Below are 11,869 nucleotides of genomic sequence, written 5' to 3' on the forward strand. Positions count from 1 at the left end.
ATTGTCGTCAACGTCGTCGCTAAGCAATTTGTGCGAGGAGGCTGACAGGAATGGCGGGACCCGAAAGGTAATTATTTTGTTCTTATTGATCCGAGTCTTAGCTTCTAGGCGAAAAAGGAAATATAGACCACTAAAGACTATACGTTGAATAACCATGGCATTTGATAATAAGCGTTTGAAAACTATCATATTCTCTCGAAAAGACGATAAAAACTACATTGTTCTTTCATAGTATCTATTATCTATATCATCTTTAGCAATTGTCTGGGTTTAATGACACACTGCAGTCTCTGATCAAACGAATTAGTTCCCCATTGTTTTAGCTAAAGACAGGCTAACGGGCACACTGTCGTGTCTGACCAAATGACCAAGTCCCCTTTGTTATTGCTAAAGACATGTTTATTGACATAGTGTCCTGTCTGACCTAATGATCCAGTCCCCCTTTTGCTGTCGTTAAAGACAGCCTTACAGACACACTGTCGTATCTGAGCAAATGATCCAGCAGCCCTTTGCTATCGCTACATAATAACTGACACAATGTTGTATTTGACCAAATGATACAGTCCCCCTTTGCTATCGCTAAAGACAGGTTAATTGACATACTGTTGTATCTGACCAAATTATCCATTTCCCCTTTGCTATCGCTAAAGACAGGTTAATTTACACACTGTCGTATCTGACCAAATGATACAGTCGTATCTGACCAAATTAAGACAAGCTTACTGACAAGCTGTGGTTTCTGACCAAATTATCCATTTCGCCTTTGCTATCGCTAAAGAGAGGTTTATTTACACAATATTGTATCTATAAGGGATTTCACTGCGATACCCAAATTATTTGTAGATATTAACCATAATACAAAATTATTACTATCTTCGACATCAGTGGTCGTATAACAAATAGTAAAAATCTTCCGTCTATAACAACATTTTATATTTATCTATTTCAATTACTAGAGAATGTGCACGAGACACTTGTAGTTTTGTTACACATTGATAAGTATATTTATTTATTGGTGACAGGTGAATGGTGGCTGTAAAAAGACCTGACCCACCAGCAGACGACCATGAAATGTAAGTACATGTACACGGAAAAATATCACTGAGTGCGGGACATGATTTGACCAGTCACTTAAGTTTCCGAACAAAATACCAAAGATTATCTTTTCCGGATTAATGAAGTATGTATTGTAATTTAGGAAAGGATCACCGCAGTCCGGATCAAAAAGTTCCTCTGTGATCTCAATCGGGAACCTTCGGCAATTTCCGTAAACGGGAATGAGCATTGTGCTTATTTTTTTTTCTCTCCAAACCTATTTTTAAATTTGTTATGTCGTCCACTTAAAGGACATGCTTGTTTTTACTTGATATTTTCGTTTGTAGTTTCCACAAATTCTGTCATCTCAATACATATGTATCGTAATCGTCTTGTTTTGAAATGGAAGTACATCTGTAGGTCGATCTGAAAAGTTGACAATTCATCTACAGCGTCGCGGTCGCTGAAATGCTTACAAAAATACCTTTACTTTCAAGTTATCAAAATAAGTCTGCTTGTTACGCAATGGGAAACCAACGGCACTTTCCGCTAACAAGAATGTATTGTCGTAGTTTACTGAAAGTGCCAACGGTTGCCGATTGCTTGATAGTATATATTTTATTTCTCATAAGTCTTCTTCTTCTTCTTCTTCTTCTTCTCTTCTTCACATTTCTCAAAAACTATTGGACGGAAATTAATGAAACTTTACACAAGTGTTCATCATGGTAAGGGTGTGTGCAAATGATCTTATATTTTCCGATCGGTCAACAAAGATGGCCGCCACAACCTCTCATTGGTCGAAATTAAATATTGGTCGATTTTGCTCTAATTTCATATGTAGGTGTATTTTGGCACTGCGAACATAGCTGAGGGGGTGTTTTGGAGACTTCTGTAATGGTCTCCCATTACAATTAGTGCTTGTTATTATTTTGAATTTTTGAGGTTACATTGGTTATAAAAAAAAAAATTAAAAAAAAGCAAATTGCGAAAATTTGGGACAGACTTGTAAACCTGAATATTTAAATACTGGAATTCCTTATGCCTGTACGTAAACGTACATATTTCGTTTCTCCTACAGATCAGGTGCTTACTCGGAACAGGTCAATGGTGAGCCTTCCGGAGGCAGAACACCAGGTGGCCATATTGGATGCCAAAGAGGACCTAGCAAGGACGCAGCAGGCCGTCCAAGAATGGCGGAATAACAAAGTGTTAGAACAAGGTAACGGTCAGGACTCGGAGAAGGATAGCAGGACAACAAAGTCGTATACAAACTGTAACCTAATTGAATCTGATAGCAAAACATTTAACATTCAAAATAATCTCTCATGGAAAAATGGCAAGGAGTTCCGACCTCTTAGAGTGACAGAAATCCTCAGCCAGCCCATCCGGAAATGTTTCTCCGAGTTTCAGTTGTGTGGTGACCGAGGGCTTCTAGGTGAAGCCGGGGTCAGCGTTGGCGATATTTTCCAGGAAGCTTCCTTACTGCTTTTAAAGGGGTCATCGAACACAAACGCCGCGGCTAATATGATGCGATATTTGAAACCCTTGGGAGCGGAAACTAAGCACTACACGACTCCGAACCAGTCGGCCAAGAATTCGCCCCGGGATAATTTTATATGGCAGCAATACCAAGAGAAAAGGGCAAACCATGGAGACGGTAGGATGACCCTGCAGGAAACACCGGAAGTCCAACAGGACGGTCTGAGTTCACCACATGCTTCGCAAAGCAGTATGGCAGGGGACACACGTAAGAAACAACGTCAACAGAAGAATGACGAGGAGGACATCGATCAGGTAGGGTCCATGCCATATTGTCACGGAAGATGTGGCATCGTAGAGGTCCTCCCAACAATCATGGAGAAAGAATCTCCTACGGCTAGCTCGTCACAAAGGTCATTCGTTGCCCTGTCCGGCTCAGATGACTGTCTCCAGCCCAAAAACGCATTGATTACGGTAAAAAAGGGAGCAAACACATCGGCTTTGGCGAAATGTTCTTTGTGCGAACGATTCGGATCAAACAGTCAGATCATATTCTCAATAGATAATGTAAAATATACATTTTCTAAAAACGGACAAAATCGACTTGAGCCGTATACTGGCAGGAGTAGCGTCAAGGAAAAGAAACTTGCCAATACAAATGACAATAAAACGGAGCCTCATCCGGAAAAGTCAAATAGCATTAATTCTAGTGCCGGCCCGTATGTACGTTATGAACATAAGGGTATCCACCTCCCTCCTATAAACCCCCTTCCCGACAGCTCCTGTTCACCTCATCAAATGAATCTCAAAAAGTCTAAACGTCCGCCAAGAGTTTCACTGCCTCCGTTATTGCCCCAACACATACCCTCGGACCGGAAGTTACGTCTTTCCGATCTTTGTCGTGAAGACGACAGGAAACTTCCGCCTATACCTGGCCATATCATATTGAAAAGGAAAAAGACAAAATTTCACACTCAAAGGGGGGCAATACCGAGAGCTCCTACAAATTTGTTAACTGGGTGTAAACTCCCGCCACTGAAGTTACAGGAAGTTTATGGCCGCGGCAAACCCAGCAGACGACATAAGTACCAAGGGTTCCAGTCTCCCCTAAACGAAAGTATCAGAAACAACAGCAGGTGTGACGAAACAGAGATGGCTAATGAAATATGTGATAAAGGGAAACTTAGCATGGCGACCGAGGTAAATCGGATTGTTGAAAACAATGAAGAACCCGTTCGTCTCTTGGTGAAGATTCCCATGATGGAAGCTCCGGTTCTAGACAACCCTAGAACTCCTAGAAAACGGAGAACGTCGAAAGGTTCCAAAACAGGAAACCATGATTATAAAGAACATTTTTATTAAATGCGTTAATGCACTTTTTATTGTGAACTTTTATCAGATTCTTGAATAATCATTTGAAGGGAAAACTGTACGAAGAAAAGAATCGTGAAATATTAATAATCAGGAACAGGAAATACAAAAAATCTTAATTAAAAGAACGTGTTTACACTAAATTATCAAACACAAAATGATGAGTTTACAGTCTGTTTTTCAATGTATCCCCGTGCTTTGTGCACGAAAATATGATATTTTATAAATGACAACAGGAAATTAAAAGATACCTGAATACAAGAAGCTATCACAAAATCTTACATTTTCCCCTCTTTGCAATTTATTACTTACGGAACAGGAGGGCGAGTGGTGTGCTTCCACCAGGGATCGAATCAGTAGCCCCCTAGATTCTCAGTCCGTTGCTGTAGCGATTGAGCTAAAGGATTTCTCAGCAGAAAGCTGGAAGGCGACCGTAATATTGTGTACAGTTGTGTTTCATTTCATCAGATTTTATTGACTTTATATATGTCGATTGAATTGGACATCAGGCTAGGCTTATTTCAGCCCTTTCCAAACTTATTTACAAACATTACATATATTCTGTCATAACAATCCAATTTAACAGTGCAGGGGAGATAACTTTTACAATTTAGCTTGTGAAATGAACATTTTCCACTTTTGTGTAATCATTTTCTGTTTATGTTTTAGATATTAATAATTAAATAAATCATGTATATTTATTGACAACCCATCCTACATAAAATCCAAGGGATACAGGCCCATCGGGGATCGAACCAGCAACTCCCTAGCTTCCCAGTCCGTTGCTCTAGCGATTTAGCTAAGGGGAAATTCTCAGTAGAAAGCTAGAAGCCGACCGTAATATTGTGTACAATTAAAACCTGCCATACTACTCCCCCTTATTTAGATGTGTTCGCCTTCGAACACCACACCAACCCAGGATCGAACTCCCTGTCTCATGAACACCATTTGTAACAGGAGTGTAGTTTGCTTTCCCAGCTTCCTAGCCCTCCGCTTTTAATGACGTACACGGTGTGACCCTTTTGTATATACCGTGTTGGGTGCTTTTGGCATGGTATTTCAGTGAGTAAGCACTAACCTGCCACCAGCACACATACACACAAGCACACAACAAAATGGAGACACGTCCTTAAATGGCCTTACCTGTCAATAAGACGTTTAACAAATAAATCAAGCCTCCGCTCTATCGATTTAGCTAAAGGGAAATAAAACAAAAAACCCAACCCAACCCACCCTTGTCTCGAACACCACAACAACCCAGGTTCTAACTCTCCTGTCACCACAGGGAGGGTACACGACACGTATTCTTATGTACAGTTAAAATCTGTCACATACGAAATCATATCTTCATCTGCTGGTTAGCCGATAATATCCCAACTAAAAAAAAAAAAAAAAAAAAAAAAAAAATCATATCTTGTAAGGGTCACGGTATATTTTTATGGTATGAAATATCACTGTTTTGGTAACCTATCGTTGGTACGATCAGACAACTAAATCTTTGTTACTATGAACACGTGTTGTAACTTAATAACCGTGCGACTCAGGTTACAGTTATGTCACGTTACAGCTAGACCATGTTTCCATCGACCCTGAATTATCACAACTATATATAATTTCTGTTTCAAGTAATACCACCTTACATGATAAAAGTCAACAAACACACATTATTTACGTATAACCAGAGACGTATATATTACAACATACGTCTCTGTATTAACTTTAAAGCACGTGTTTACGACACCGTGATAAACCAATGAAATATATAAGGTCCCTGATAAGAAAAATAATTCGATGATTCTAAATTTGTAGATTTAATTGGCACCAGCTTACAATAGAGTGAAGCTAGCAAGGTGTCAAGCTTTACCGCGTCAAACTAACAAAGCGTTATCAATTCAATGGTCAATCACCACGTGACCACGCTATCGTATCCGACCAAGGTCAGTTCGATATACGTTGGATGATAACTCCATATCATCGTAATATTTATCTCGTTTGTGTCCAATAGAAATATAGCATACATTTACCTAAGGTCGAAGACAAGCGTGACCCGGATATTACATTATAACTGTTACTCCAGGTTTGACTTATCCTGGATAGCCCGACCTTATAAAAACCACCAATAAGCTTGTATGTGTGAGATTGTAACACAGACTTTGTGAACTACTTTCGAACACGTGGTATTGACATTCCACCTCGGGTACTGTCACAGCGCGTGGGCGAACCACTAACGGTCCAACAATGGAGAGTGTTCTTCAGATGCCGGGTTGGGTTCTGATCTGGTTCTACTTAACAGCCGCTATCTGCACTTGGGATGCAAGCTTCATTGTTTTCCGACCCCACTCTCTGCCCGGGGGTAGCCTCGCCTACATCTGGTACCTATGTAAGTATATACACGCCTCCCCGGAGGTAGCGTCTATGCCTGGTAAGCCAGATAAGCACATACTTTTATCGCATTGTATCGCAATGTAAATGACTGTGGTCCGACTAATGGGGTAGGGAATCTTTTATAATAGTGGCCGCGTATAATGTCCCTACAATAACGTCACAAGTTTTTAATTATTTTACATGTAATAGCTCACGTAGACGGAGTCCTGTACGGGAGCTAATAAACAAATAACGTTAGTGTTCTCAGTTCAAAGTCTCTTTCTGATTGTGCATATTATATATTTACTATTCACAGGGACCCGAGGATCGGTTACAAGGTGTATGTTTAGACCTACCCCGATTAAGAGGTTAAGATATAAGGAGTGTGGAAACTTTCTCGGAGTCTGAAAATTGACCCAATTTAAAGATCTCGCTACAACTGAGTGAATCACACGTTTTTGTGACTGTACAAAAATGTTTTGTATCGTTTGAAAGATTGATAATGTTTATATTAAAAGATAACCTTCTTAGTACGTCCAAAAGGTGTTCATTTTACGTAAACACTATCTCAGTTTCCTCCCGAAATACATGACATATCTGACACTTATTGCATCGGTACGAAACATTCAGCTGTGATTGATTCTCCAGTGCCTGTTACTACCACCTGCACCTATCGACTGAAATATGTATAACTTCTATACCTATACGACATTTGATTGAGTCTACACTTCAGGTGAAATTTACATTTTACGACCCTGGCAAAAGGAAACTAATGGGTCCCGTTGTGTAAAGTATGAACAGCTTAACGCGACACTAAGAGCCTGATAAATGGATTGTGCTTCTATTACACGTGTTTAAATAATTTTCTGCTTTGGACTTCAATAATTAAGAAAAATATACAAGGCTAAAATTTTGAGTAAAGTTCACTATGCTTTGAACACAACTGGACCGTGGACGACTTTGATAAGTCGCGCATGAATTGTAAATTAAGTTGTAAATCTTTTTTATTTACATTTGTATTGCACTTGTCTGCTATCAATCATGCAGACAGGAATCAAAATCATATTTCAACCAAGGTACTTGACCTACTAAATCGAGGCTACCAATCGCAGCATCTCGGTCAATTCCGTCAAAGCTCGGAATCCGGGCATTGACGATATTGGCCGATACGTTGCGATTGGCAGTTACAGCTTAAATGATGTCCCTTGACTTGATTGCCATGTTTCGCTTATGCCATGGTGCAGTATCTGTCGGTCCATAGTCCGTCCGTCAACATTTTCGTGTAAAACTTGACTTCATCGAACAACTGACATCAACTCATTTAGCTTAGTTGTATTTTTGGGATCATGTAATCAAATGCTATTTAAAGGATCTCTTGGGGTGGAAGGACGTGGCAACAAAGAGAGAATTGGGTGGATTTTGGCCTTCAAAAGGCTACCTTCTCCAGAAGGGTTTAATGGATCTGTACCAAGTAGCATTTAACATTAGTAGGACAGGGAATTATTGTATGACAAGGGAAGTTAGAGCTAGATTATCAGACAAATATTTAAATTAGAAATTTAATAAAGGCCCATTCCTCGTGATGAATTGCATGGATTGTTACTGTTTACGGTATGAAACATATGGGCAAGACAATCCTTTTTTTAAATGAAGTTGGAGAGAGCGCTTTAGCCATATGGGCGGAATATAAATATGGTCCAATATTGGGCATTTCCGCGCATTAATACAACACTGACCGGAGCTACAATATCCAATGTAAATAAACATGACGACTGATGAAATATCGCTGTGCATTGTTAGACTTGACAATGTTATTGTAAATTTATTTGCAAAAGAAAAAAGAAAATATAAAAAAATACTTTATTACAACAAAAGCAAGACCAAGGTCTGCAATATCGTACAAAATGCCGGCAATGGAAACAATTTTAACACTCATGCAATTTATCGGAAATATCGTCTGATACACTGCACTGATCAACAGGGGTTCGTTACACATGTCTGAAATACACATATTCTATAGACCTACTGACACATATGTTACAGACCTACTGATATGAGTCACAGCACACATAAACATTTCAGACATTTGTAACGAACCCCTGTGCTCCATCGCAACACAGGGGCACGCAACTACTATTAATATTGACTTGTTTTAGGCTTTCAGTCGCTGGGTACGTTATAAGGTTATACGTACCCAGCGACTGAAAGCCTATAAGTAGTTGCGTGCCCCTGTGATCGAAAGATCACTCACTTCAAACGCTATAAGTTTCACGCGTCTCGCAGCCACGGTTTCCTCAGCTTCTGACGACATGTCAAATAACGAGGCTGTTATAGAATCTACCGACTGTAGTCAGATTCCCATACAATCAACAAATAAATTCACGTCTGGATTCTTTACAAATCGGAACTTTTCTCTTTGCTCATTTAACTTCCAAAAATAACTCCCTCGTGGAGGGCAAGGTCGGATTTACGGTGTTCACTGCATTTATCCATGTGCGAAATTTGTTCCGGGAAAAAATCGAAACATTTTCAATAACTTTCAGCTCAGGGTTCTATTGATAAACTTAAATCACCCCTATAGACATATAAAATGTAAATTTAAGTATGGAACTGTTTTTGTATGGTATTTATGATCTATTTGAATGACACAGCTTTGCAAGCAAACAACATAATGCGTGCTTTTGCAAGCAAACAACATATGTTTGCTTGCAAAGCTGTGTCATTCAAATAGCGTGCATTATGTTGTTTGCTTGTAAAGCTGTGTCATTCAAATAGATCATAAATACCATACAAAAGCAGTTAAATGCTTAAATAACCAACCTTCCTGTGACACGATTATCTTTATTTCGACTGGATTTTACACTAATTTGTTTTAGCTAAAACAATAACTTTGTCGTTTAACTATTTATTGTAATTACCTGCATGTGATTGTTATTATACTTCATGTTTGTCGCAAGAATAGCACTACAGTGTTAATGTTTTATTATCCCCCGCTTTTACCGAAACGGCGGATATTAATTTGGGTTTGTCCGTCCGTCCGTCCGTCCGTCCGTCCGTCTGTCTGTCTTTCACGCTTCGTTTCCGAGCAATAGCTGCAACAAATGTTAACCGATTTTCTTCAAACTTGGTACCAGGGTTAACTGCCTTACGAGCTCGACCAAGTTCGATGAGCACTTTCAGCGGACTTTATTTGGCGGAGTTATGGCCCCTTGAATAACGAAAAAACGTCATTATCTGCCGTTTCTGTTCATTTACTCTCGCAAATATTATCAGATTGTCTTCAAACTTAGTAACCAGATTTAACGAATTAAGGGCTCGGCAAAGTTCGATGACCACTTTAATCGGACTCCATTTGGCGGAGTTATGGTCCCGTGATTAACGAAAAACGTCATTATCTGCAGTGTCCGCTTAATAACTCTATCAAATATTAGCCAAATTCCTTCAAACTTGATAACAATGTTTGTGTTCCTCTGTCTTTCCACCCATCTCGGGCACTCTTTGGTTTTCTTGTGATACAATAATGTGATACATTGTTGTAAATATTGTGCAGATATTTCAACAAAATTCCGTATGCACATCCGACTCATGCTAAGTTTGCCAACCGATGTGATTTGTGCATATTTACGGATAATTAATGAGGTAAGTAAACTCTGATGGATTAAACGATTAATTTACACTGTAATACCTACATGTTCAATAAAAAGTCTAACTTTTGTATAAGGCTTTTTTTTCTTCGAGTTTCAAGCTATACATTATGTCTCAACAGCACGATACTCACATGTTTAAACCTAACTTCAATCATGTTTACCTACAATATGTCCTGCAAGCGGGGGATATACATTCCACGATTTTTCTTGTTGTTTTAAATATGCCACATTAAATAAAAATTCTTGTATGTTGTATCTTGAAGCAGTTAAACTAATCTTTTTCAATAAGATCATGCATACATTACAGTTAAAGTAATAACATATCTAAATGTAATATTTCTATTGTAGATAAACACTACGTGACCGTAGACCAGAGATATTCTGACCTCAAAGACGATTTCGTGTTCGCCCAGAGTTTGTAAGTGTCGCAGCTATAATGTGTACAAGCTGAGCTTTAAGATTTTGTGTTTCCGCAATGTGTGTAAGGTATGCAGATTTTATAATCGGGATGTTTGTAAGATAAACAGACTTTGTGTTCACTCAATATTTGTAAAGTGAATTAATCTTTTTTTTAAGGTATACTTTTTATAATTTGAAAATTAACTAATGCAATTATGTGCTGGGTCAATTTTTTATAAGGTATATCAAATTTGTATCAGTTTTTTATGTTTTTAAAAAGTTTTTTTGTATGCGCACTATTCGTAATTTACACAGGTTCTGTATTCGGCGGAATTTGTTTTATGTTAAATTAGACAGACATGCATATATGTTATAGTTTAGTTCCTAGTAATCGGTCCAAGAGCAGCTGTGACGGTCTTTCACGATATAGTTATCAAGTAAAACTAAATGAACAAAACTTTTCTGTATTATCTAAGATTTTTTACGCTTTATTTCAGACTAAATTATGTGGAAGTGGTCCTGAACATCGTAGCGATAATCATGGTAGGTATATATGGCGTCACAGACCAACATATTTAGTAAGAGTTATCCCCCTTCTACCAGGAAAAATGCAAGCAATAACAAGTTAACAAGTTTAAAAATTAAGACGTTATCATATTTAGACACTTCCTGTTGTGTAGTGAATCAGAGACGTATATAACACAGAGATTGGAAACTACCTATAAGTCTTACCGGCGCGCACCCGAACCGGAAGTCTCGATAACACAAGCCGCCATATTGTATACAGGTGCTACGCTTCAGAAAAAACCGCTGTTATAGAAGACGGCTCGTGAAGCGAAAGGGACTCTAAAGACACCGTAAGTTTCTATTTTACTTCAAGACATGTATTAATTAACATTTGTGTGTAATTTGTTTTTTAATTTAAATGAAAGATTCGGTGAAATTTGCGTATTTAGATAGTCAAGTAATCATGTAAACACAAACAACAGTACCTTTCTAAAACATCGTTATACGGTGTTTTTTTCTAGAAGACCAATTTTAAATCTGTTTGGTGATTTCGATTCTGTGATAGTTTTCATATTGTTGTTGTAAGTTTCAGACTCATGGCTAATTTAGAAAATTGATTATTTCATCAAAGAAAATACAGTAATTTGTGTATACGAAGCCAGCACTGTCAGTCATTATTTTGTAATTAGGGGAAAATCTAAGCAAATCCATCAGTAATTCCAGAAAACCAATTTTAAATCTGTTTGGATATTTTGATTCTGTAATAGTTATTATATTGTTGTTGTAAGTTTCAGACTCATGACTAATTTAGAAAATTGATTATTTCATCAAAGAAAATACAGTAATTTGTGTTTGAGAAGCCAGCACTGTCAGCCATTATTTTAAAATTAGGGGCAACACTAGGGAAACATCTTGTTTATCCATCAGTAATTCTAGAACACCAATTTTAAATCTGTTTGGTGATTTTGATTCTGTAATAGTTTTTATATTGTTGTTGTAAGTTTCAGACTCATGGCTAATTTAGAAAATTGATTATTTCATCAAAGAAAATACAGTAATTTGTGTAT

The 11,869-nt window shown here is 38.1% G+C and overlaps 2 protein-coding genes across 2 annotated transcripts in view; both read left to right on the forward strand.

Annotated features, from left to right (window-relative positions):
* LOC110447182 lies at nucleotides 1-4,141 on the forward strand. The gene is made up of 3 exons (XM_021492708.1): nucleotides 1-67; nucleotides 1,023-1,073; nucleotides 2,114-4,141. The coding sequence occupies exons 2-3, from the start codon at nucleotides 1,067-1,069 to the stop codon at nucleotides 3,874-3,876; spliced, it is 1,770 nt and encodes a 589-aa protein (XP_021348383.1). The 5' UTR covers nucleotides 1-67; nucleotides 1,023-1,066; the 3' UTR covers nucleotides 3,877-4,141.
* A 1,713-nt stretch (nucleotides 4,142-5,854) lies between these two features.
* Nucleotides 5,855-11,869, forward strand: part of LOC110447184 — a 19,342-nt gene continuing 13,327 nt past the window's right edge. Inside the window, exons 1-3 of the mRNA XM_021492710.1 lie at nucleotides 5,855-6,265; nucleotides 10,245-10,314; nucleotides 10,793-10,838. Of these exons, the coding sequence (XP_021348385.1) occupies nucleotides 6,124-6,265; nucleotides 10,245-10,314; nucleotides 10,793-10,838 (258 nt within the window). The 5' untranslated portion in view covers nucleotides 5,855-6,123. The remainder of the gene's footprint in view (nucleotides 6,266-10,244; nucleotides 10,315-10,792; nucleotides 10,839-11,869) is intronic.

This window comes from Mizuhopecten yessoensis, unplaced genomic scaffold (genome assembly GCF_002113885.1).
Source record: "Mizuhopecten yessoensis strain PY_sf001 unplaced genomic scaffold, ASM211388v2 scaffold3229, whole genome shotgun sequence".
NCBI lineage: Eukaryota > Metazoa > Mollusca > Bivalvia > Pectinida > Pectinidae > Mizuhopecten > Mizuhopecten yessoensis.